The 24,515-nt window shown below is 43.9% G+C and overlaps 2 protein-coding genes across 4 annotated transcripts in view; one reads left to right on the top strand and one right to left on the bottom strand.

Annotated features, from left to right (window-relative positions):
• Positions 1 to 5,027: 5,027 nt before the first annotated feature.
• LOC142565927 (uncharacterized) lies at positions 5,028 to 5,980 on the bottom strand. Its single transcript, XM_075676544.1, has one exon. The coding sequence runs from the start codon at positions 5,673 to 5,675 to the stop codon at positions 5,049 to 5,051; it is 627 nt and encodes a 208-aa protein (XP_075532659.1). The 5' UTR covers positions 5,676 to 5,980; the 3' UTR covers positions 5,028 to 5,048.
• A 198-nt stretch (positions 5,981 to 6,178) lies between these two features.
• The window catches only part of LOC142565926 (26S proteasome non-ATPase regulatory subunit 4-like), a 42,784-nt gene continuing 24,447 nt past the window's right edge, over positions 6,179 to 24,515 (top strand). The window contains exons 1-6 of one of the 3 annotated variants that reach the window (XM_075676541.1): positions 6,179 to 6,331; positions 6,513 to 6,653; positions 6,735 to 6,846; positions 9,516 to 9,602; positions 9,679 to 9,747; positions 10,831 to 10,892. In XM_075676541.1, the coding sequence (XP_075532656.1) occupies positions 6,306 to 6,331; positions 6,513 to 6,653; positions 6,735 to 6,846; positions 9,516 to 9,602; positions 9,679 to 9,747; positions 10,831 to 10,892 (497 nt within the window). In that variant the 5' untranslated portion in view covers positions 6,179 to 6,305. Of the gene's footprint in view, positions 6,332 to 6,512; positions 6,654 to 6,734; positions 6,847 to 7,257; positions 7,431 to 9,515; positions 9,603 to 9,678; positions 9,748 to 10,830; positions 10,893 to 24,515 lie in introns of those variants that run through there. The other 2 variants (XM_075676540.1, XM_075676542.1) reach the window with 2 other exon arrangements.

The following is a 24,515-nucleotide window of genomic DNA, read 5'->3' as shown; positions in this document are numbered from 1 at the left end:
TTCTCCTTTTACATGTATTTAGATAGGAGCACCCGAGCTAAAGCTTCCTCTTAAGGACCGCACAAAGAGCGATGGAACGAAGAATGATAGGCATAACGTTAAGAGACAGGAAGAGAGCGGTGTGGGTCAGAGAACAAACAGGCATAGCCGATATTCTAATCGACATTAAGAGAGAAAAATGGAGCTGGGCAGGTCATGTAATGCGTACGTTAGATAACCGGTAGACCGTCAGGGTTACAGTGCCAAGAGAAAGGAGGTCCCGATCGATACAGTCATTGACTATGGGACCTCCTTCTGTATGTTATTGTTCTTTATAACCTATAATCTATTATGAATAAATCAATTTCAATTTCAAACGCAGTTGAGGATTTCAACTTAATTCAATTTTTCGATTGATTCAATCCCTGCCAAAGGTTCCGGCCAACGCCCACACATTTCTATGGTCCAAAACTTTTGTTATTTCGATCCTGAAATTGGCCTTCGCCAGATATATTGAACATGACCAGACAGCATGCACGCTAACGTGTGCCTCAGCGGAGAATTGGAGACAGTGAATGCGTTGAACGTACGTCATCTGTCAAAAATACCTATTTTCGGCCTGCCCTAGAAAGAGTTTCGAGCAATAACGGTAGCTCACAATTTCTGATTACAGTATTTACCCGGGTTACAGCATTCCAACGCCAGCCTTTATTTTCGTTTTTCGATGTGGGCCACAAAGCGATCGGACACGATACCAAAACCACCTTCGCGGTGTTCGTATTCGCATAACGTGAAAGTATTGGGGCGAGGCTGACTTTGGAAAACTGGCTGTTGTTGTGCAACACATATTAGACCCTCGCCCATTTTTCTTGCAAGAAAATTGGGTGCGCGTTTGATTTCTACTTTGTTTAGGAGCTTTAATATAATTTATACGTTAGTTTTGTACTTTGTACACTTGGAAAGTGGGCGCGCATTTGATTCGGGGCATGTTAGAATCGAGAAAATACTGCCAAATCAGCAGTGTGTTTTAGTGCTTTTTTTTCTGCATCTTGTTCAATTCGACCCGCCGGGTAATTATATTTACTTTGTCGATCACATCAGGGTCTAATTGAGGGAAGTTGACTGTATTTAGAAGTTACAATTAACTGTACTCAAACCACTGTTCGTTCATATTCTTTCTTTTTTTCTTTCCTAGAATTATATAGCTTTCTCTTGTTGCACATGCTTTACTCGTGTATAACAATTTGAATGTCTCATTGGCCTTTCCTTATACTACTGTATTTACCATTTACAAAATTCAAGTCTCTGTTTTCTAGCACAATAAATTTTTGTAGAGGGCTTATATAGGTGTTGTAAGACTAGTATAAAATGCTAATTTGTCTTCAAAAAGGATGTGTTTATGCATGTTATACAAAATTGCACTAATGTTCCAGCATAGTTCAGGCCTACAAAAAAAGATATCCAGCCGGTAAATATTAATTTAGTGAGAAACACTACTTGTATGTGCAGGAAAGCACAACAGAAAAACCAATTGATAGGAAAGTACAAGTGTCAGTCTTGTATAGGGGAGTGCAAATATTAGACACTTCCAATATTCTCCCATTCGATTCATTCGTTGAATTGAATCATTACAATTTGCAAATGGCAAAAATCTTTTGTAGCTTTCTAATACTTCACATTGCCAGACATGCATGAGTGAACATGAAACTGAAGCAACAATGAAGCAAATTTCATCCCTGCCACAGTGGACATAAAGAACAAGTTGCACAGAATGTGCTGTCAACCAAGGAGCCAGATGTTTCCAGCTAAACCACAATCATTCGTACTCACATTTCATTCTGACAAGATATTCACGCAATAGGCAATTTTTTGTGCTATTGATGTTGTATCTTTCTGTAAATGTTAATATGCTCAATTGGAACAATATATAACATTATAGTAGCACCATCTGGAGCAACCATTCCAACTCTGCCATTGCTGAAGTCAACGTGCACTTCCATTTTATAAACAGGTGGGCAGTACCTTACAGCCACACTGACTACATAAAGCAGCACTGACGTACCCCCCAAATGCCTTCACTTTTAAATAAGTTCGAAGATGAAAATAGTGACATCACTGCCTTTACCAGGGGATAAATGTGCAGCATTTTGTGAACATGCATTAGCCATAATTTTTTCTGTGTGTTCAGGGAGAAAAAAACACCTTGTTGTTTTATTTAGAACATGTCTACGTATTGTTTATTTATTCTCACAGTAATGGGAACATTGCGAGCACTACTCAGCAATCTCTATTTTATATTTCATATTATGAACACACATGGCCATAATTATATCTCCTATACAGTCATGAAAAGAAAACATCTTGTTCTTTTATTTAGGATGTGTGTGTGTGTGTATTGATTTCTTTGTTATTCTTGCATTATATGAAGGTTGTGCACACTACTCTGCAATTTGTGTTTCATATTTTGCAAATTTGATGTAACTAGTACTTTTTCTGAGACCATGTATTTGTAAATTGTGTGAACGTTAGCAACTTTATTTACATCTTATATAACAAAAAGCTGTTGCGCACATTAAAGGGCCTTCAGGCAGACTCAAGCTATCTTGTATAGCTTCTCGCATGGAGGACCCCCAACTGTTGTTGTAAAATAAAGATATTCTATTCTCAAACGTACATGTAGATGCTAAAGACTGCCTTTCAAACCTTTATTCTACAATTACATGATCACACAGGCTCTGAAGAATCCTGCTTATTTGTTTATAATGCTTGATTCAAGTTTTTTTTATATACAACATACTTCATAATGGGCAGTGTGCTGACAGGAACTGGCTCATTTAGAGAGTACTGGAATATCAACATTGTTTTATAATAATGGTGAAAAAAGCTTCTCTTTATTTAAAAACTGTTTGAAAGATATTCAATACGATTTGCTTTTGGTACTATTTGATTCATATTCAATCAGTCTCAAAAATTACTATTTGCACACCCCTGAACTTTTGTAATAAAACCTTGTTAATATACACCTGCTTAATAAGTAACTCCGGTTTAAATGTAGTCGCGATGAATTCTCTGCCGTTGCCATTGAACCTAATGTATTGGCTGACTGCTTAAGCCGTAGTTGCTTAACGCATGCCAAACAGTTAGTGCATAGTATTCACTTAATGTTTCGGTGCGTACGAGCGTGGAATTGATTAAATGTCATGCGTGCAGGCCATGGATAGGCGAAATTGCAGCACACGGGCCTATTCAGGACTGCAGTCGCCACTGATAGCGATGCCAAAACATAGTAGCCATGACATGCTTCTTGCTCCTATCAATTCTAGCGCTTCCGCAGCGTCGTCATGGATGATGACATGGATGATGGCCCTTCAATATCCAACGCATCTAGTATGTTCACCGTCATGAGGGCATTCGCAGAGAAGTGGGGCCTGATGGAGAAACTGGCTCGCGCCCTTGCCAAGTTTGAGGATGCCATCGTCCATGAAAGCAAGTGAAAATCACAGTTTTGCTGCTTACTCACAAATAAAACTTGTCTGCATATGTGTTTGAGTGAGAATTAACATGTTTTTTTGGCCGGTAAGTCCATAGCCACTCATCTGCCATTGTCGGTTAATTAGTACATCACTTAGTGCATACCTGATCCATGTTCCCCGCCAACTGCATATTAACGAGGTTTTACTGTAACACGGATTCTGGTGGCATGAACTATTTGTAGTGACTTGCAGAGATGTCAATCATATATGCTTCTCTTATAAGTGACGTGCCACTGGAAGGGATCACAGTGATGTGGAAAGTCCTATACAGGACAAGATGCGTGCTGCAAATGATAAGAGAATGCGTTTGCTACATATGCAAGATGTGTCTGAGGTTAGAATTCTGGCAAAACAAAAAAAGAATGCGCTGGTCTTGGGAGATTTATAAACTCAAATCAGTGAAACTTAGTGACCCGCCGTGGTTGCTCAGTGGCTATGGTGTTGGGCTGCTGAGCACGAGGTCGCGGGATCGAATCCCGGCCACGGCGGCCACATTTCGATGGGGGCGAAATGCGAAAACACCCGTGTACTTAGATTTAGGTGCATGTTAAAGAACCCCAGGTGGTCGAAATTTCCAGAGTCCTCCACTACGGCGTGCATCATAGTTAGAAAGTGATTTTGTCACGTAAAACCCCACAATTTATTTATTTTATAGTGAAACTTAGTATTTGCAAAATTTTGCCCGTACAACACCAATATGGGGGCAGGCAGGAACAGCGTGCACTTTTTTTTTTTCAAAGATTGCCCTGAGCACACACCTTTTGTTTAGGATATATACCCACTTAACTACCTATGATTTACTATTAAACACATCATTCAAGCAGCAGCAAGCAAAGTTGGAATAGCGCAAAACTAAGAGCAGCACACTGTTTTTAGACTGCGGTAGCCTTTTCAGCGACTTTGTTGTCGCTGGTCTCGCCTGCTTCAGGAACTTGTCCGAACAAGCTTGTGCCTAGAAGATACCTCTCTGGTGTCCTAGCTTTCACTATCAGAAGACTTCCGAGGGTATGATTGAAGACCAAAGAGCAACACTTTTTCTTGAGCAGAATTTATTTTTAGTAAAACTTGACAGAACACTCGTAAACTCGTAGAATGAGCCCGAATTTGCAAATTTTATGAAAAGCTCAGGAGTAGGCAGGTATGCAACAACGCGTACATATATATTCTGCCTATCTCTTCTTCACAATTGCATTATTTGATGTGCTTGAGCATCATGTGTGCAATGTTCGTGTTAAACAGCTTAAATGTCACAGTGGAATATGTATGTTGTGGCCCGTATGTTTTGAAGAGATTCTATGTATGTGCCGCTGGTGTGACAGCTTAAATGTGCACTGGTAAGCAGTATGCTTAGCAAATTGCCAAAGGGGGCATTCACTATAAAGGCACTTAACGCTGTTACGTACCGGCCTCTATCTCATTTTCTCCTTTTTTAACAGCAAAAAGACATAGACAACAAGTAGAGCTGAAAGCTATAGCATCCACAACAAAGGTAATCGAACTGCAGGGTGGAAGTACTGCTGTTTGCGAAACATTTATTCAAGACACTAGTTTGTGTAACATTTGTTCGTACTGCTTCACAATACCCTGATTCATAAACAACAGTCTTCCACTCGGCATGTAAAGCTCCACGATGGCGCGCAGGAGTCCAATTTTAGCATTTAGTTCTGCTGGTGTCAAAAATATTATGTGCGCTGACACACTTTGAATGATCAACTTTAAGCAGTATTCAGCAAGACCGACGTTTTCGGTTTCGTCGCATATGGCCACAAAACAGCAATCGCCGAACGAGTGCCACACTACAATGCTGTCACCCACATCGACGTCGCTGAAGAAAAACTGTCCTTTGCGTTCCGTCAAGTGCATCGTGACGTCGCTGGATGAGCTCGAAACTTCGGGCGGCGTGTTTTTCATGTCTTCTACCGCGCTCTGATGTAGGCGTTTCAGGAGATCGGATCTAGTCTTTTGCTCCTCGTTCATTTCGCTGGGCCCTCGAGCCGAGCCTAAATCGTTGGTGTCGCCACTGATAGTCGCACACTGCGCGTCGCCGAATTGTGGCCTCTCGTTCCAACCGTAGAATGTCGAGTAAATAATTCCCGACGTTTTCTCCGATACTGACGCAATAAAAAACGCCAGAACCATGTTCCAAGTCGAACGTTTGTGCATGTACGGTTAGCGAAAGGGGCGTTTCTCACGCGGTATCACTGCAGCTGTGAGATAACTTCCACTGCAGGCTTCTAGTACACGTACTGTACTTCCACTATGGTGCACTCTGCCACCGAAATATCAGTAGGTTGCACACATCGAAAAAAGCAGTGGTTAGATTGCTTATGTCATATGCAGCGATGTTCAAAGCACTATCACAGAACATCTGGCACTATGAAGTTTACAGCGACTACGATCATTCCTTGACCATATGCCATCATATCGACACCGCAGCGGCCACGGCTGCCGCTGAAAAACCACTATTTCTTTTTTTTTTTTAGATTGTCTGCCCAAAACATTATTATTATAAGAATGTAGTAAGTTGTTATCAAACTCAAACAAACCAATCGTATCTCTCTCTCTTTTTTTTTTTTTCTTCGTTATGCAGAGATTGGAACCACAACCGATATGCAGAGTGCAGACGATATTTTGGTGCCCACGACTACCGCTCTGCCTATTGGCGCCCCAGTCAACACTTCGTCCGCGTGCGAGATGGTTCCAATTTCGAACGCGCAAGCTGCGTCTTCTTTCGTAGCGAAGGTGCCAGTTAGCCATTCGTAACGCCAGGTTGAAATATCAATTGCTGGTAAAATGGTTCTCGAAAGTACAGTTGTTTGGTGAGTATTCGGAGAGGTGATCTTCTCTAATGTGACGTGAGAATCATCAAGTTTCTGATGATAGGAAACTCCGAAACTGATTTAATTTTCTCGGGTGATCAATTATTTCGTGCCGCAATATTAAGCGTATTTTTCTTTATGTTCGCGTAATTGTAGTGAACCTTCTTTTATTATTTTTTAGTGTGGACAACAGCGAATATATGAGGAATGGTGACTTTCTACCGTCGCGCTTGCACGCACAGCAAGATGCAGTAAAAGTCGTCTGCCACTCAAAGATGCGATCCCACCCAGAAAATAACATTGCCCTGATGACAATGTCAAGGTGAGTGTGCATGCCCATATTTCAGAATAGTATTGCCTGTCCTTGATTTGTTTATTTTACTTTTGTTTTTCGTCTGCACAGTCCTGAAGTTTTGACGTCCCTCACCACTGATGTCGGACGCGTTCTGTACCGGCTTACACAAATCCAGCTGAAAGGAGACGCAAATTTCGTGGCCACTCTCCGCGTCGCCCACGTACGTTTTTTTTTTTTTTTTCTATATTGCATCACGGTGCCGTTGAATTGTCATTACTCGATCTAGCTAGTGCACCGAGTTAGACAAGCATGTGTGCGTTCCTTAGTACTGCGTTCCTTCAACAGCAGTCAACGCTGTGGAGGCTAGAGAGACTCCTTGCAGTGGCTTCGTTCGCACTTGGATATAGTTCGATGTTTCTTGACCGCAATTGCACGCAACAGTTGTTTATATATGCTCAATATTGAATGAAACAAGTTTTAATCCTTACAAACAAACACACTATGGTATGCGGCTGCTAATGTGTTGTTTTAGATCATATTTATTTTTGTTGTTCTTTTCGGCAATTTTATTTGCAACCCGTCGCGAGGATAGAGTGCTCTAGCGAGGAGCCTCAGCGAACGCTGTTGGCGCACAGCGAAGCAGGAGGGAACGCGCGGAGTGATAACTTTTCTTGACCGAACTTCTTGCGTGACTTCACAGCGCTGACTGCTATGCACGGAACGGAGTATAGAATGGGGACACGTCATTTAAGTGACGCATCAGCAAGCGTTCGACTAACCGATTGTTATCGGCGAGGGCATAGAGTACGTTTCCTACAATAACTGTATGAAACTCTTATGTGCGAAGGCACTCGAGGTGCCTGAAGCGTTATATCGCGCTGGTAGGCCGAGGTGACCATCGGCAAACCACACGAATAAACAGCTCGCGAGTTTTGCTTTTTTGGTAACAAAATCCCCTTTGTCATGGCGGTTTTGTTATCCCCGGTGGAAGTCAATTGTAATACATGTCACGGCGTCCGCATTTCCATGGGGGCGAAATGAGAAAACACCCGTGTACTTAGATTTAGGTGCATGTCAAAGAGCCCCAAGTGGACCAAATTTCCGGAGTCCCCCGCTACGGCGTGCCTCATAATCAGATAATGGTTTCGGCACGTGAAACCGCATAATTTAATTTTTATTGTGATACATGTGCATAGTGAGCAGTGTTAGGTAAATAACACAGCTCACCATGCACATATTGTAATGCAGTTCTTTTGGAACGTCCATCAATCCTTAGCAATAATTTTTTTTTTTTATTAATTGAAAGATGGGATGAAACTAAAGTTTGGCATTGATTTCACTTAACAGTGATGCATTGTGAATTGCCCCTTTAGGCACCATTAACAACAAGCAGTTGCAGAATACCAGCCGCATAGTATTGCAGAAGACGTAATAGGGGGGGGGGGGGCAACACTATTTTCAGGCTTCATCTGTGCATAGCTGTTCAGCCTGAGAAACTTGCTGCTAATGCCAAACTGTTTAGCATGTGACAAGCACTTGTCAATTAAAAGCCAGTTGTTGGTACATTAATTAATGATGTTCTGCTTGTTTCAAATATGTGCTTCTATGATCAGTGGTGATATCCATGCCAGTCTTGCCTTGGAGATGTCCTTCTCCTGAGGCTTAATTTTGTGCCTGGTTTGAGAATGCATGCATGGTGTGAACAAATATATAACAACATTTTTTCTGGTGAAATGGGGGTGCAAAAGCAAGTGGTTGAAATGCCCATTTCAAAGTGCTTCCTGGGCGACATTTTCAGGGCAAGACTGGCAGGAATTAGTAGCATGGACCACAACTCCCTCATTTCGGGTAACTTTGTCAGTCTATAGAGCTTGTACTCTTGCCTTGTTGCAGTGGCTGTGAGGCTAATCTTGTAGGAATTGTGGATCTGGAAATGTTGGTCGAAACAGGTACTTACCTGTAGAGTCAGTTGGCCACTTCGAATCAGCTCTTGGAATTTGGCATTAAATGATGCATTTTGTGTTGTAATAGAGCAACCAGATATGTGGTGTGCATTTTTGCACATGGATTAACACTGATTGGTGTCAACTAATAATACTTCTTTGTAAAAGATAAAAGTGTTTTATTTGATGAAGATGGAAAGTGCAGCTCCAGTGTTACATGGAATATGAAGTTCAAGCTGCATTGAACAAGGTGGGCAGGTTTCTGTTATGAGTATACGGGGTGTTCCACGTTGCTGGACACTACCAAGGCAATGTTGTTTGCTGTCGCTTGGAGCAAGTCGGACTATTTTTTTCTTTTTTTTTGCGTAATGACATAATTAGTTATAATTAATTAACTTCTAAAATATTATAATCAGAACAAAAGTGTCAATCAGTCTATTGTAGACCTTCATGAAAAATTCCTGATCCATCTTTCTGTTGCTCTATAAGTGCTACATAAAAGTTTTTTCTAAGCGTGAAAGGAGCCCTCAAAAGCACGCGATAAGTGTTTTGCAGGCTTCCTTTAACACTTGGAAAAAACTTTTATGTCACACATGTTGAGCAACAGAAAGATTGATCAGGAATTTTTCATGGTGGCCTACAATTTTCTGACTGACAATTTTGCTCAGATTATAATATTTGTGAATTAATTAATGTTGACTAATTATGTAGTTAGGCAAAAAAAAAAGTAGTCGGACTTGCTCCAAGCAGTGGCAAACAACATTACCTTGGTTCTGTCGAGCTACGTGGCACTCACATATTTTTTTAAGTTTCGGCACAAGTTACGTGGGGCACCCTGTACATGTGTTAACATAAAATACTAAATAAGTGCTGTGTCACGAGAACATACAGCATTTATCTTCAGAGTGCTTCGTAAGACTTGTCTGAACCTACTATTTATTTGCAGCTTATGCTCAAGCATCGTGAAAACAAGAGCCACAAAATGCGCATGGTAATTTTTGTTGGCAGCCCGGTTGTCACCACCACAGGAGAGGTTTGTATACATGATAATTTATATCTAAGGTCGAAGCCTGCCTGACAAACATAATTCTCTTTTCTTTTTTCTTCAGCTTGGTTTGCTTGCCAGACGCTTGAAGAGAGAGAAAGTCAATGTTGACATTGTGAACTTTGGGGAATATGTGAGTTATACAGTTGACACTGCTGTGAAGTAATGTGGGGCGCTATAACGTAAAACTATTCCAAACTTTTCTATTCCAATTCTACAATCAGCCCATCGCGATTGGTCAAAAACTTTTTTGGGCCACTCCCACTTTACTTGTCTGTCACGCAACATCACGAAAACCACGATAGCTCCTCATCTGATATGACGTGTACGCACTGATTATGCATAATTTGACCGAACAAAACAAAAATAGTTATTTCTGATTCGACGCCTTTTTGCCATTAGCCCTCGGTTATTGGTCAAAAGTTTTCGGGCTGCACCCACTTCACCTGCCTCTCACGCGACGTCACAAAACCGCAAAAACTCACCGCATCAAAGTGACGCGTACGCGTTAAAGATGCATTAATATGCCGAACAAAACTGAATTTTCTTGTGAATAGCCGCAGGCCGCCCCGTTCCGAAAGGAATGAAAGATGGCTGCCACCGATCGCTCCGCCACTGGCTACTCGCCCCTGCCGGAGAGCATGGGTTTATTTGCGTGTAATAAAACTTTTTGCGTGGCCATGTAATGTTTTAGAGAACTTTCGGCACGTTTACGACTTCGTTCTGCCAACTCTTCTTTGCTGAGGCTCCGTTTTAGCGTCATTCTTAAGGTTCCGTTGCATGCCGCCACCATTGTCAACGAGCCACTGCAAGCTAAGTAAGAGAAAGCAGACCAATCGCCGATGGCGGCACCACCCTCTTCATTCGGTTATCAATATTCAGTACAATGGCTCGGCCCCATCGAATCCCTTTCCACTTGAGCATGCTCCTCGCCTCTTGTGCATGCTCCTCGCCTCTTGTGAGCCAATTAGATAAGACAAGCCGCTCAGTGCAGGTAATGTTATTCGTTTTTCAAGCAGACAAAAGTGACCTCCTATGAACGACGGAAGCATCTGATTGGTTTGTTCAGACAACCCTGCGAGTGACCGCCCGATGCTTGCGTCGGCGCTTACGCAAATTTGACGTCAGGAGATTGGAATAAAAACATATTGGAATAGTTTTACGTTATACGGCCTGTGATCAGCATTGTAGTGAAATTCTCTTTCATTCCATTCAGGCTGCAAACATGGGAAAACTGTCGAATTTCATCAGCATCCTCAATGGAGATGGTACTGGCAGGTATGTTCATTGCCATGGAAAACTCAGACTTTGCGGGACAAAGCAATTCCTCTGTTCTTGTTTCAAGCACATGCTTTAGCATGCGCACTTAAACTGGTTATCTGTCTCATTGTAATGTTTGAGGTTAACAGTAATGCAGTAGTATCATGTAGCTTACCTAGAACTCTCGGACCGTCGCTAGAGATCGTGAAAAGCGGGAAATGCAGACTTTTCTTGTTTTTTTTTTCAAATCCGCGTCGAATGCAAGAAAACTACTATTTATTATTAATAATTTTTTGAATTTTTGGTATCATTATTATCTATACGAATGTCAAGTCACTCGCGCTGCTTGATCGCAACGCGCTAACCTTAGAGCCCGCGTGGCCCCGCGTTGAGATCGCAGGGCCGGATTTTTAAACGATCTACTTCGGCGATACGATAGTTTGCCGTCAGGCGCGCGCTCATTGGTTGTTTTAGCAAAATCGGATAAGCTACGTCATCCGATTTTGCTCAACCAGCCAATCAGCGCGCACCTGACGGCGAACTATCGTCGAAGTGAATCGTTTCAGAATACTGCCCAAGTCAATTCCCAGTGATCTTTCTCTGCAATCATGAATGAAACGCGCGTTCTGCACGGACTGTGGGCCGCGAATTACACAGCGATAAGTCTTGCGCGCCGCTGCCACGATGGTCTTTCCACGAAGGCCGGATGTAACGTGCGGCACGTGGTTCTGTTCAATCCAAACTGTAATATTAATCTGTCCAAGTGGCGGTTGGGGTCTGACTCATTTTGGCCTGCTTGGGGAACCCTTAAATGGCGGAAACGACATGACAAACCCGGCGATGCGGATATATCCGCCACTCGGTGAAGATTGAGTGCCATCCATACTTTCTTTCGGAAACGCGCGTATCGGACCGGGAGACCCTTTGCTTTCTTGAAGCAGCGTGGTGATCCACTTTGCGACAACGATAGGCCACAGGTAGTATGCTTCACTGCAGGAGAGTTAGTTTTTTCCGCCATTAGTATGTTCAAAGGAAATAAAACCCTTGCTGCACGAGCCACCCATATTTTGACACACGAACGTTGCCCACTTTCCCTTCGAAGGAAAATCATGGCATATGTAGTGCCATTCAGATTGAATGCCTTGTCTGACAGCATCTGCCACACCGTTTCGTCGGCATGAATATTTCTGATGACGCGAGAAGTGATCGCGGTCCCGTTCAGTAGGAGAAGTGCACTTGCGGGGCCGCAGCGTACGAATATCGATTAGGCGGTGAACGGGAGTTCGATGTATGCGTAGTATATGTGCTATACTTTTGCATGGGATTTTCACGGGGATTTTAAAAGCGTTGGTATGTCAGGGTTTGATATACTCGAGATTGACTGTAACGTCCTTATTGTGAGTAGGCGACAAGCGCCGCCACATTATAAATTACGAAGTGGCACAATAAAAGCACCACAAGCAGTTCAGTAGCAGTGGCCATTGTGCCTAAGTTTCTGCAATTTGTCATTATAAATCACATTAGAAAATGGAAGTTATTTGGGAAAGCAAATTGATGGTCAACAACATATAACAATATAACAGTACCACGAGTTGAAACCGGGGCCATATTCTGAAACGATCCACTTCGGCGATAGTTCGCCATCGGGCGCACGCAGATTGGTTGTGTTCGCAAGATCGGATGAGCTATGTCATCCGATTTTGCTAAACCAGCCAATCAGTGCGCGCCTGATGGCAAATTATCGGCGAGGCAATAGTATCACCGAAGTGGATCGTTTCAGAATACGGCCCCATGCAGCAGCAGTGAGATTTTGAACTTCTTTCTCTATAATTAATCACCTTGAAGAGATAGGCCACTGATAAGAGACACTAAGTGAGATAGATATGAAACCAGTTTATTTTCATACAAGACACACATTAAGTGCATGCCACATGCAGTTTCTTCCAGCCCTCCTTTCGGGTCCCATTCAATCTTTCTATTCAAGGCCTTCCTCAGCTTTGAGCATGGCTGCTCATGCAAAAGTATTTTCTCATAACACACCGTAGTGCATATTCCATTTTCACCTGTCGCAATGTTCTCAACACCCGAAATGCACCAACACGCTACACTATGTACATGGGACATGTCAGAATGCCAAGCTTAAAAAAGTCATTATGGTGGTGGACTCTCTTATAAGGCAGCCTTAACTTTAGGCCAACTCTGATTTCCCTATTCAGACATATGAAACGCAGGAGTAGTCTCATTACACAAAGGAAATTTTTTACTTTTATGAAGGAAAGCTCAGTTTGACGAACGGTTGGAAGAAAAATTTTGACCTAGAAGCTTTAATTTTTTTTTTTTACAAAGAGTACTTAAAAAGTGCTTAAGCAAGAAAATTGAAACAAAAGGCTTACAAGTCCTTGACCCTGCACCAAGAAACATATATTGCAATTCTGTAAACTCTCTGTATTTGATCATCCAAACAAACAAATAAAGTGTATTAGTTTACAGCTGACATGAAATCCTTATATTGTTTACCTGAGCTTTGCAAAATTCATATTCACTACATTCATGGTTATATTGCGCTCAGTTTTACAAACACGATATTAAGGAAGGAACTAGCCCCCTTCATTGCTTTACTAAATTCATATTCACTAATTATCAACATAATCGAGAGCAGTGTATACTGCCAATTTAGTGATGTCCCAGTAGATGCAGTTTACAGAACTGCAATATTATTTAGAAGGGCAGCAGTTTGAGCTAGATGGTATTCCATAGTCTAAGTTTATCTGTTTCTTTGCATCCTTCCCTCCTGGTAGGTGCTTGTATGTGTTTCTTGTCGTCCCGTCTTCGTTTGCGCTTTAAACTAATTAGACTGTGATATTACGTTTTATTGCCAAGTTATAAAATTGGAAACCTGATCCTTTATATTCCTTTTCCTGTTTATGAATAACTTTTGTAAAAGAATTGGTGGCCTAAGGGGAAAATGTGCTCCCAACAGCTGGTAGGTTTTTTGTTTAAATGCAAGAAACATCAAAATTGGTTCAGTGGATGCTGAGCGGTACGGTTTGTCTGCCCCCAAGGCAATGCTTCCTCTTGAGCCCTGCCGGCTGTAAACAAGGCTTTTGCTTCTTGTTGCATAAACAAACACCACTTTGGTGTCCTTACAACTGTTTCTAGTGGAGTGAGCCACCCTAGACGAGTGCTTAATATACCATGCATCCCACGTAACTTATGCCAAAATTTTAAAATATACCAGTGCCACAAAGCTGTACAGGAAGAACCTAGGTAATGTTGTTTGCTGTCACTTTTGAGCAATTCAGATTTTTTATATTTTGTCTAATTATATGATTATTTATTATATAATCAACTTCATTAAACATTGAGAGCAAAAATGTTAATGAGAAAATTGTAGACCACCCTGAAAAATTCGTGATCCAGCTTTCTGTTGCTCAATAAATGCTACATAAATGTTTTTTTCTAAGCCTGACAGGAAGCCAGTGAAATATAAAAAAGTGCCATGAGACTAGTCACATGGCACGTACTATATAAACTTTTATGTGGCACTTATTGGAACAAGAGAAAGTTGGATCGGGAATTTTTCAGGATAGTCCACAATTTTCTCATTCGCACTTTTGCACTGAATATAACATTTGAGGAGTTGATTGATTAACAGTAACTGTGGGCTTACTAAGCAGCGTTAAAGAAGTGACTCGCCATCTTGGCCCTGCGAAAGTGGATGTCCAGCGAAGCTCTTGCAAACCACCGCTACAACTGCTGAGGGGGGTATGCAACGCTTTATTGCTTTAGAGTAATGGTGACTTTGACAGCACACCACTGCTAGTCATATTGCTGTTTATTTTTTCCTTTGTTGCTCCTCATATTCGTGCTCCTCCTCGGGAGTCCTAACTATGCATTGCCTACCAATAGCGGTGCTGCAACAACAATGAAATCAGTTGCTAGGCTGGTTCTTTTAGATACGAAAGGCTAGCGACTTCACTCCCCACGTCGCAAGCTCAACAGTAATCTTTACTGGGAAGTGTGTGCGGTGAGTGCTATGTTCTTTGCATTGTTATCAGGAGTGCCTTATCATCAATTAGGCGATTCAGATGCTTGTTTTGTGCTTGTTCATTATTGAAACGAATGCTGTTCTGTATGTTGTATGCGCGATTCCAAAGAATGTATGCGCGATTCCAAAGAATGTATGCACCTTTCGCTTCACATTCCTGAGCGCTTGAAGCTTATTTCACCTCCATTGTGGGTCAGCTCAGTATTGCACCACCTCCGGAATTGGCCCATATTTTTGCCCACGGACATGGACACAAAAAATGCCAATCAACCAGAGGCTAACAACTTCACTGTAAAATTTGGTGACTTTATTTCAGCAATTGCGAGACATCCAACTGCAGATCCACCCGCCATCCATTCCTCTTGCTTCTCTTTCTTGCCTATCTTTGCACCATGGGGGGTATTCTGCAAGTGTCCACCTAGTAGGCATGTCCATTTCATTTGCTGCTGGAGTTCTGATTGGCTGGGCTTGGACACGCATCAGTAGTAGATGGGCACCCCCCCAGCCAATCAGCACTTCGCCAGCAGATGAAATGGACATGCCTACTAGGTGGACACTTACAGAATAGCCCCCTAGCTCAGGTGGTTGATCAGGGATGCGCCAGAAGAAGGAAGATGCACCACAGGTGGGCACGCTGACAATAGGGTCAAGTTTGATCCTTTCGAGAGCGACTGTGTACTCACGCCTATTGTGCAGTATAGTAAATTGGTGTTCTGAATGCTTGATGACTGGGAAGGGGCTGTCATAGCGACGTTTAAGAGGATGACGGGGCGCATCTATACAGAAGAAAACATAAGAGGATGTTTGCAGACTTGAGGGCAGGAAAATGTTGCATGGACTCGTGTGAACAGAAGTTGGCGAAGGACACAACATTTGCATGAAAGTCCACTGGCACTGGACAAAAGAAGCTGGATCAACAACAGGCAACATGGGATACGCGACAACGAGATCACCCAGCAAGCGTAGGGTGCAGCCATAAACCATCTCGGCTACTGAGAAGAGCTCTGGCCAAGCAGCACAATTGGCAGGTGCGAAACCCAATCATCTGCATGAGGCTGAGCAGCAAGCACTGCTTTTAAATGCTGGTGCAGCCTCTCAGCAAAGCCGTTGGATGCCAGGTGTTAAGCAGCTTCTGCGAGTGCGCACACAGCACAGAAGAGATGTTAGAGATGTGAAAAAGTCAGACTCAAACTGTCTCCTGCGATCAGTAGTCACCGTCGACGATTAAAAAAAATGGGGGCCCTGGGCTAATGCGCATGCAGGGCCCCTTTCCCTATACTGACCCCCCCCCCCCCCCGTCGCCTGCTACGCTACTAGAAATATGCCATGTTTCATTTTAATTCCACCAAATTGAAAAGGACGAAGTGCAGTCAACGGAATTATTATTATTGTTATTATTATAAGGAACACAACAAAACTTGCTTGAAATGCATGCTGTTGTAAACACCAACACATATGTTCACTTTGTGATTAATCTGCATTCGGTTTTCAGCAAAAGCTAGGCTTTAAGGAAAAGTTTGGTGCACTCAAGACGAACAAGAACGTAAAAAGGACAACGCAGCTCAGATGTCGATCCTTCTGAAGCTAGGCTTTGTTTGCATCACTAAGTTTAATCCCGTGAGGAGATGCGTGGTTGTATCCAAAACATTCTTTATTAAAATTCAAGCATGAGACTGCAGTAATTGTTATATAGGTTACTCTACAAATATGCAATAAATATATAAATACTTAAGGCAATACAAACACCATAAAAATGCACTAGAATACAGATGAAGATTACCAACTGTAATTACAAAACATTATTTGAAAATATTTTCGTTAAAGGTAAGACCCCCCCCCCCCCCTCAAGCAAGGATGACACCAAATAAACGTGGCACTATCAAAAACAACAAAAATACAGTTCTCTGTAAGCACGCTAAATATCACAAGAAAAACAAACAAGGGACGAACAACGAAGATTTGCATATCTTGAATTACACTGCTCAACTCTTCACTGGCAACGTGGACGCTGGGAGGCGACACAACGAACTTATTGGAACTATTCATGTATAGTGCAAACAGTCCTTTTTTTAAAATGGCATCTTTCGCACCTTCGCTTTGGCAAAATCAGATATAGTCTGTTCGAAGGATAGATTGCAGAGGAGGTCACTTTCAATGGACATGATAGCAAGCGAGTTCATCTTGTCGTCAAGGGGGCTTGAACGAAGGCGATTTTTTGTCAGCGTCAGTTTGGAAAACGATCGTTTGGTCTCACAGTTTGCCATGGGTATTCTTAAGTACATTTGCAAAGCAATAGAAAGGTTCAAAAACACATCAATAAGCTTTCTTTCATGCAGCAACTTCATTATTTCCAGGGGACTCGTGTCCTGGCACACAGAGTTGTGCAGAAAGTTCGCAAACTGAACAATTTCAGCGGAACATGCTGGCTCCAAATCATTTTTGTACGTTTTCACCAGCTTCTCAGCCTGCTGTGCCAGAGAGGCCTCGCTCCCAATTTCTGTCAGCAATTTCAAGAATCCTAACCTTTCGCAGAGTTCAGTGTAGGCAGCCTTTCGCACTCGCAAAGCTGAGCCTAGACTGTCAAGTACAACATTGTAGGTCTCTATGATAAACTTTTTCCTACCTTGTAGCACGCTATCGCTTTTTCCGTCCGGGTGCTTAGTCGAAACGATGCATTTGCTCTCACGCTGATAACATTGATTGGTACTTAGCGTGCGTGCTCTCTCTTCGAAGGTATCAAAGAGAGGTCACAAAGAATTAACAAAGCCTTCTAGAGAGCCCAGCAGGTCTACAGTAGTTGAAATGTCAAGGCCTGGCTTCTGAAGTGCTATGCTCGTTTTGTCAAAGCGCTCCAAGATTTCACTCCAGGAAATCGCCATGAATGCAGTCTCTAGTTTTGTCATTTTCTTGAAGAGACAGTGCGCTTCGTTCCTACTGTCACCATTTTCTTCCTCATTCTTTGATATAGCTCCAAGGCAACACAAGACTGCACTGAAATTTTTCAGAATAGCCTTACATGATTCAGCTTGTCTTGAACACCTGGTCTCAGAGAGACTTTTCAAAACAAGCTGCTGGCCAGTTCCGCCCATGCTGCCCAAAAGATACCTCTATCACTTAGGTAAGGCAGCAAAGAACACATACAGTCTCTGAATTACAGCGAAAAATTTGACTGCCTCAAGGCAACTATCAACGCTACACGCGCCAACTAAGTTCAGTGAATGACCAGCACATGGGAGATAGACTGCCAATTCGTTCAGGTGTTTGATTTGAGCTTGCGGTCCTTTGTATTTTCCTGACATATTACTCGCATTATCTTAAGCTTGACCCCTACAATCATCAAATGAGATGCCGTCATGCCATTTGTCGTCAAGAGGGACATGACGGTATCGAAAAGATACAAGCCGGTATGTGATTCAATTGGAACAAATCCAAGAAAGTGTTCGCACACTTTCCCATTTAAATAGTATCGTAAAACAACTGACAGTTGATCAACGTGAGTAAGGTCTGGAGTCGAAACAACAATTAAAGAGAAGTATTTTGCGCGTTTCACTTCGTCAACGAGACGTTCCTTGACAACCTTTGCCACATGCTCGATAAATTCATCACATATGGTCTTTGACAGATACGATGGGTGACCTTCTCCTTTGTTCCTGTAGCGTTTGATGTGCTCCTCTAGAAAGGGATCAAACTTGGCAATGGCCTCAAGCACTCCCATATAATTGTCATTTCTCGGTGAACCAAAGATCTCCTTACTGCGCCTAAACGCTAGGTTGCGCTCAGCTACAAGCCTAACTACAACGACTACGCGCTTCAACACCTCTGTTCAGTAAGTGGTCTCAGTGACAAGATGCTTAACCAGCTCCTTGCCAATTGTACTGCTCGAGTTGGAGCGGGCAAGCCATGCTGCCACGTAGTTCCGGTGCTCGACGCTATTTTCATGTGCGCAAACCTTTTCTTCTGCTATTTTCCAATCAGAAAAGCCGTGCGTGGTGAAAGCACTGGGGTTGCTTGAAATCGAAAATAGTTTGCACATGAAACAGTAAACGAACCTTTGGACTACGAGTACATTAAGCAGTGTCACTCGTATGCCTCCCCATTTACAGCCTTTCGCACGAAAAGATGAGGTGACATATAGCGTTTCTGAGTTTTGTATTGCCTTTCGGAAGACGGAAAATTTTCTGCCCGATTTTGAAAATACAATGGCCCTTTCTCAAGGCATACACTCCGAAAGCTGTCAGTAATAATGTCCGGCCACTTAGCAGAGTCACTTCGGAGAATCTCGCAACGTACCTCTTGCTGCGGGGGTGTCTGTACTTCTCTGTTGCCGCAACAAGGAGCCGTCTCATTAGTCCTCTCGATGCACGCTTTGTGGGTAGGAACATGATTATTTGAAGACAAACTAACAGGAAACAAGTGAGTCGGTTCTTGGAGTGTTGTTTCCTGGCGCTTGTCAGAAGAAGGAGGCTCATCGGGGAGGTTTGGCACCAGTTGATCAGCAGTAGTAGAAATCGGGCATGGCGGACCAGACACTTGGAGCTCTGTGGCAAGGTCCCGGCCGAGTAGCATAGACGTTGCTTTCTCGGGAACGGGACAGGGCTCGGTTAGCGACGGTTGCTCAGAAATATGGACGACCGAGGTTGGCACCGTTTTCACAGGATCCAGACAACCAAGACGAGTCAAACCTTGCTTCTTGCCAGGAAATCATGGTGATGGAGTTGGTAAGTCCTCCACAGAAGCAGAGTCAGTACTATTTGGAGATTGACACGGACTCTGGGTAGAACGATCATACTGCCCCGCAGAAGCTCCATTCAGTAGGTACTTTGTCATCTTTGGTAGCTTCTTCTCACGCTCTTTCTAACTTCGCCTTTCGTTGATGCTTTGAACTTTGATACTTCCTAGCAAGCATTTTCGCATGAATGGATGCTAATTGTTCACCGGGCACTTCGTCAGTCTGACGCGACCGCAGGTGTCCAACGGTGGCCATCCTGATAACTGGCGCACGCTGCCTGGATGGTCCGTTGCTGGCCGAGAGTGGTGCGTCCCCCGGGAGCTCCTCAGCGGGTAGGCTTATGCAAGCTCAACTGGTGGCTTGGGGCTCAATCGTAGCCCGTGATCAACTTCCTTTTATAGATGTGCGCCGCGTCTGTCTGTTACTAGCGCCAAAGCAGGTGTTCACATACACATAGAGTTCCTTGTACAAATTCCCTCCTTCTCCCGTTCCGGTCTCGTCTTCCTATTGGCTAGGAGGAATCGTCTGTTCTGGGAGGTTCTCGATTTTTCTTTCGCCCTGTCAACGTCGAGCGCGAGAACGAAGGGGAGAGGGCGACTTCTAACGCAGGCGAAGTTACGTGCCCTCTGTCGCCTCTGAGTCATCTTTTTCTACTTCTTTCTGGAAAGTTCGGCGGCCAGTCTGACCTACTTTTTCTGTTGAGCGCGTGCGAGGGTGCGCAGCCACTAGGCAGGAATGGGTCCTGGAGACAGGCCTTTGTGTCCAGCTCTCCAACTTCCCCCTTCACTCTTCCACAACCCTAGCCCGAACAGTGAACATTCCATGCCCCATGGCAGGCGGACAAAAGCACGTGTGACGTCTTCTTTCCTTTCCTGCCTAGACTCTGCCATCAGGCTCATCATAATCTGCTATTGGACTCAACCTCCCCCGCCCAAATTACCATCACGGTAAAGAAAAGTCGAATGGGAGGCACTTTTGGGTACTGCAGCACATCCTTTCTATGAGAAGGACAGCGGCAGAACTATTTGAGAGGTGGAGGGTGGCGTAGTGGTGACGAGGGGCAAGGGAGATTTAGGTCCTCATTCCACATTACATGTTTTAGGTGTTTCCCCCTTGCCCCTCCTCTCCAGACAGCACTGGACAGACGGACTGACAGGAAACCACAAAAATTATACCAAGCAAACGCACCTCGCTTCGTAAGAAAGAGGGCCCCGTCTGCTCGTTCTGGTTTTCTTGCTTCATACATGTCGCTCGAAGTTCCATTGCCCATGGTTCCATATACTTAGCAGGTTAGAATAAATGGGCCCCTTCTCCTACTGTCCGAGGTGAGGCCCTGGGCTGCAGCCCCCTTAGCCCCCCCCCCCCCCCCCCCACTAATCCAGCGCTGGACTGAAGCAGCTGACACAGATAGACAGGAAAGTAGGGGCAACTGTGTCCACCGTGATGTCAGGCATAGAAGCCACTTCAGGACACCGGGTGTACCAATCAATACAAGTAAGCAAGTACGTATAACCACGGGATGGTGGCAAAGGTCCAACAATGTCCAGAGGAATGGTGTTGAAGCGTGCATCGGGGCGCGGAAATTGTCCTCACAGATGCTTGGCATGTCGTTGTACCTTGAAACGCTGGCAGGCTGTGCAAGCACGAACCCAGTCATGCACATCGGCGTGCACATGAAGCCAGACGTAACACTCAGCAATTAAGGCCTTGCGTGGCACGTACACCTGGATGGCAGAGGAGTGCATCAAATCAAAAACAGCACGACAAAGAGAACCGACATAGATACGAGTACGGCCAGCTGAAACACTGCACCAGAGCATCGCGCCATGGTCATGGAAGGGAACATACAGCAGGCGGAGTGATGGCGAAGACAGAAGGTATGACATCTGGGGTCGGGCACTTGTGTCGCCGCGAGCAAGGACAAGGAGAGGTCAGCAAGACCTGTCGTGGCGTTGATGCCGACGCGGCTCAGAACGTCAGCTGCACTGATGAGGTTGCTTTTGACATAGCATGTAAATAGTGAATTCAGTGAGGAAAGCAAGATGACGAAGCTCTTGAGGAGAGTGTTTGGCAGTGAAGGAGCATATGGCAAAAGCGAGAGGCTTGTGGGTAGTAAAGATGACAAATTCTCGACATTCAAGAAAGTGCCTGAAGTGCTTCAAGGTAGGTGGCAAGCAGCTCCCATCAAAAAGTGCTATATCGGCGCTCAGTGTCATGCAACTTCCAGGAAAAGGAGATGAGGACCCATGCACTATTAGGCCACTGATGCAAAAGCAGCTCCCACGGCTACTGAAGAAGTGTCTACCATAAAGCCATTGGAAGCAGTCTGTGAAGGATGGTGCAGGGCTGTGGCTTGGGTGAGTTTGGTCTTAACGGCGGAAAAGGACTTATCGACAACAAAATCCCTAGACAGACTGGTGGACTCGCCTTTCTAATTCACAAGGCCGAGAAAATGATGCAGGCTGTGTATGGACGTCGCAGGTGGATAGTCAGTGATGGCCTATACATTGTCAGGCAGTGAAACTTGGTGATGCGATGTCTCCAAAACCTTCATCTCCAAAACCTTCAACTGACATTTGTCAGCATTGACGACGAAATACTAATGACGCAGACGAGCAAACAGTTAACGGAGATGAGCTTTGTGCATCACGGCTCCTTATAAACAAGGAGTTCATCAATAAAGGCAAAGCAAACCAATGAGCCCCTGGTAACTTCAACTTCATTCAGTGGCACCCACGACGATAAGGGAAGAGAAAATAGTCTAGAGGAATTCGAAATCCCAAAGGTAACACCGGAAGAAGTAAAGAAAGCCTTGGGAGATATGCAAAGGGGGAAGGCAGCTGGGCAGGATCAGGTAACAGCAGATTTGTTGAAGGATGGTGGACAGATTGTTCTAGAGAAACTGGCCACCCTGTATACGCAATGCCTCATGACCTCGAGCGTACCGGAATCTTGGAAGAACGCTAACATAATCCTAATTCATAAGAAAGGAGATGCCCAAGACTTGAAAAATTATAGACCGATCAGCTTACTGTCCGTTGCCTACAAACTATTTACTAAGGTAATCGCAAATAGAATCAGGAACACCTTAGACTTCTGTCAAGCAAAGGACCGGGCAGGATTCCGTAAAGGCTACTCAACAATAGATCATATTCACACTCTCAATCAGGTGGTAGAGAAATGTGCAGAATATAACCAACCCTTATATATAGCTTTCATTGATTACGAGAAAGCGTTTGATTCTGTCGAAACCTCAGCAGTCATGGAGGCATTACGGAATCAGGGTGTAGACGAGCCATACGTAAAAATACTGAAAGATATCTATAGCGGCTCCGCAGCCACCATAGTCCTCCATAAAGCAAGCAACAAAATCCCAATAAAGAAAGGCGTCAGGCAGGGAGATACGATCTCTCCAATGCTATTCACAGCGTGTTTACAGGAGGTATTCAGAGACCTGGATTGGGAAGAATTGGGGATAAAAGTTAATGGAGAATACCTTAGTAATTTGCGATTTGCTCATGATATTGCCTTGCTTAGTAACTCAGGGGACCAATTGCAATGCATGCTTACTGACCTGGAGAGGCAAAGCAGAAGAGTGGGTCTAAAAATTAATCTGCAGAAAACTAAAGTAATGTTTAACAGTCTCGGAAGAGAACAGCAAGTTACAATAGGCAGCGAGGCACTGGAAGTTGTAAGGGAATACACCTACTTGGGGCAGGTAGTGACGGTGGATCCGGATCATGAGACGGAAATAATCAGAAGAATAAGAATGGGCTGGGGTGCGTTTGGCAGGCATTCTCAGATCATGAACAGCAGGTTGCCATTATCCCTCAAGAGAAAAGTATAAAATAGCTGTGTCTTACCAGTACTCACCTACGGGGCAGAAACCTGGAGTCTTACGAAAAGAGTTCTACTCAAATTGAGGACGACGCAACGAGCTATGGAAAGAAGAATGATAGGTGTAACGTTAAGGGATAAGAAAAGAGCAGATTGGGTGAGGGAACAAACGCGAGTTAATGACATCTTAGTTGAAATCAAGAAAAAGAAATGGGCATGGGCAGGACATGTAATGAGGAGGGAAGATAACCGATGGTCATTAAGGGTTACGGACTGGATCCCAAGGGAAGGGAAGCGTAGCAGGGGGCGGCAGAAAGTTAGGTGGGCGGATGAGATTAAGAAGTTTGCAGGGACGGCATGGCCACAATTAGTACATGACCGGGGTTGTGGGAGAAGTATGGGAGAGGCCTTTGCCCTGCAGTGGGCATAACCAGGCTGATGATGATGATGAACTTCATCTGTAAAATGCTGGAATGTTTGAGCTGCATTATGCGAACCAAAAGGCATAGCATTATGCGAACCAAAAGGCATAGCAGAATAGACTAAACGGGGTAGTACAGTGATAGCAGTTTTGGGCACATCAGACGGTTCAACAGGGATCTGGTGATAAGCCTTCATGAGGTCTATCTTCGAATACATTGTGATCCCATCCAAAAGGGCAGTGCAGTCTTGAATGTTGGGTAGAGAGTAGCAGTCAGAGACAGTGACCACATTCAATGTGCGGTAGTTAGCACAGGGCCGCCAATCACTGTCTTTTAGGCACGATGTGAAGAACCGATGACCATGAGCTTAATGACGGACAAATGATTTTTAGCTGCAACATATACTCGAACTCGTTGCAAGCAACACAGCTTTTCAGGCCCGAGTCGGCATGGGCAGCAGTGCATAGGCGGGCCTGTGGTGACAATACAATGCGTCACAGTGTGTCTAGTAGGCTTGTTCATTGGGACCTGTGTAGTGATTTCCGCAAACTCAGTGTGAAGAGCCCTACATGCAAAGGAAAAGGTTTGACAAAAGCTGGGTTTAG

Source organism: Dermacentor variabilis, unplaced genomic scaffold (assembly GCF_050947875.1).
Source record: "Dermacentor variabilis isolate Ectoservices unplaced genomic scaffold, ASM5094787v1 scaffold_12, whole genome shotgun sequence".
NCBI classification, from domain to species: domain Eukaryota; kingdom Metazoa; phylum Arthropoda; class Arachnida; order Ixodida; family Ixodidae; genus Dermacentor; species Dermacentor variabilis.
This window is presented reverse-complemented; position numbering and strand designations above follow the sequence as displayed.

Excerpts from the sequence above, each read along its gene's own strand:
- LOC142565927 (XM_075676544.1), bottom strand. The coding sequence starts at position 5,675 with ATGCACAAACGTTCGACTTGGAACATGGTTCTGGCGTTTTTTATTGCG.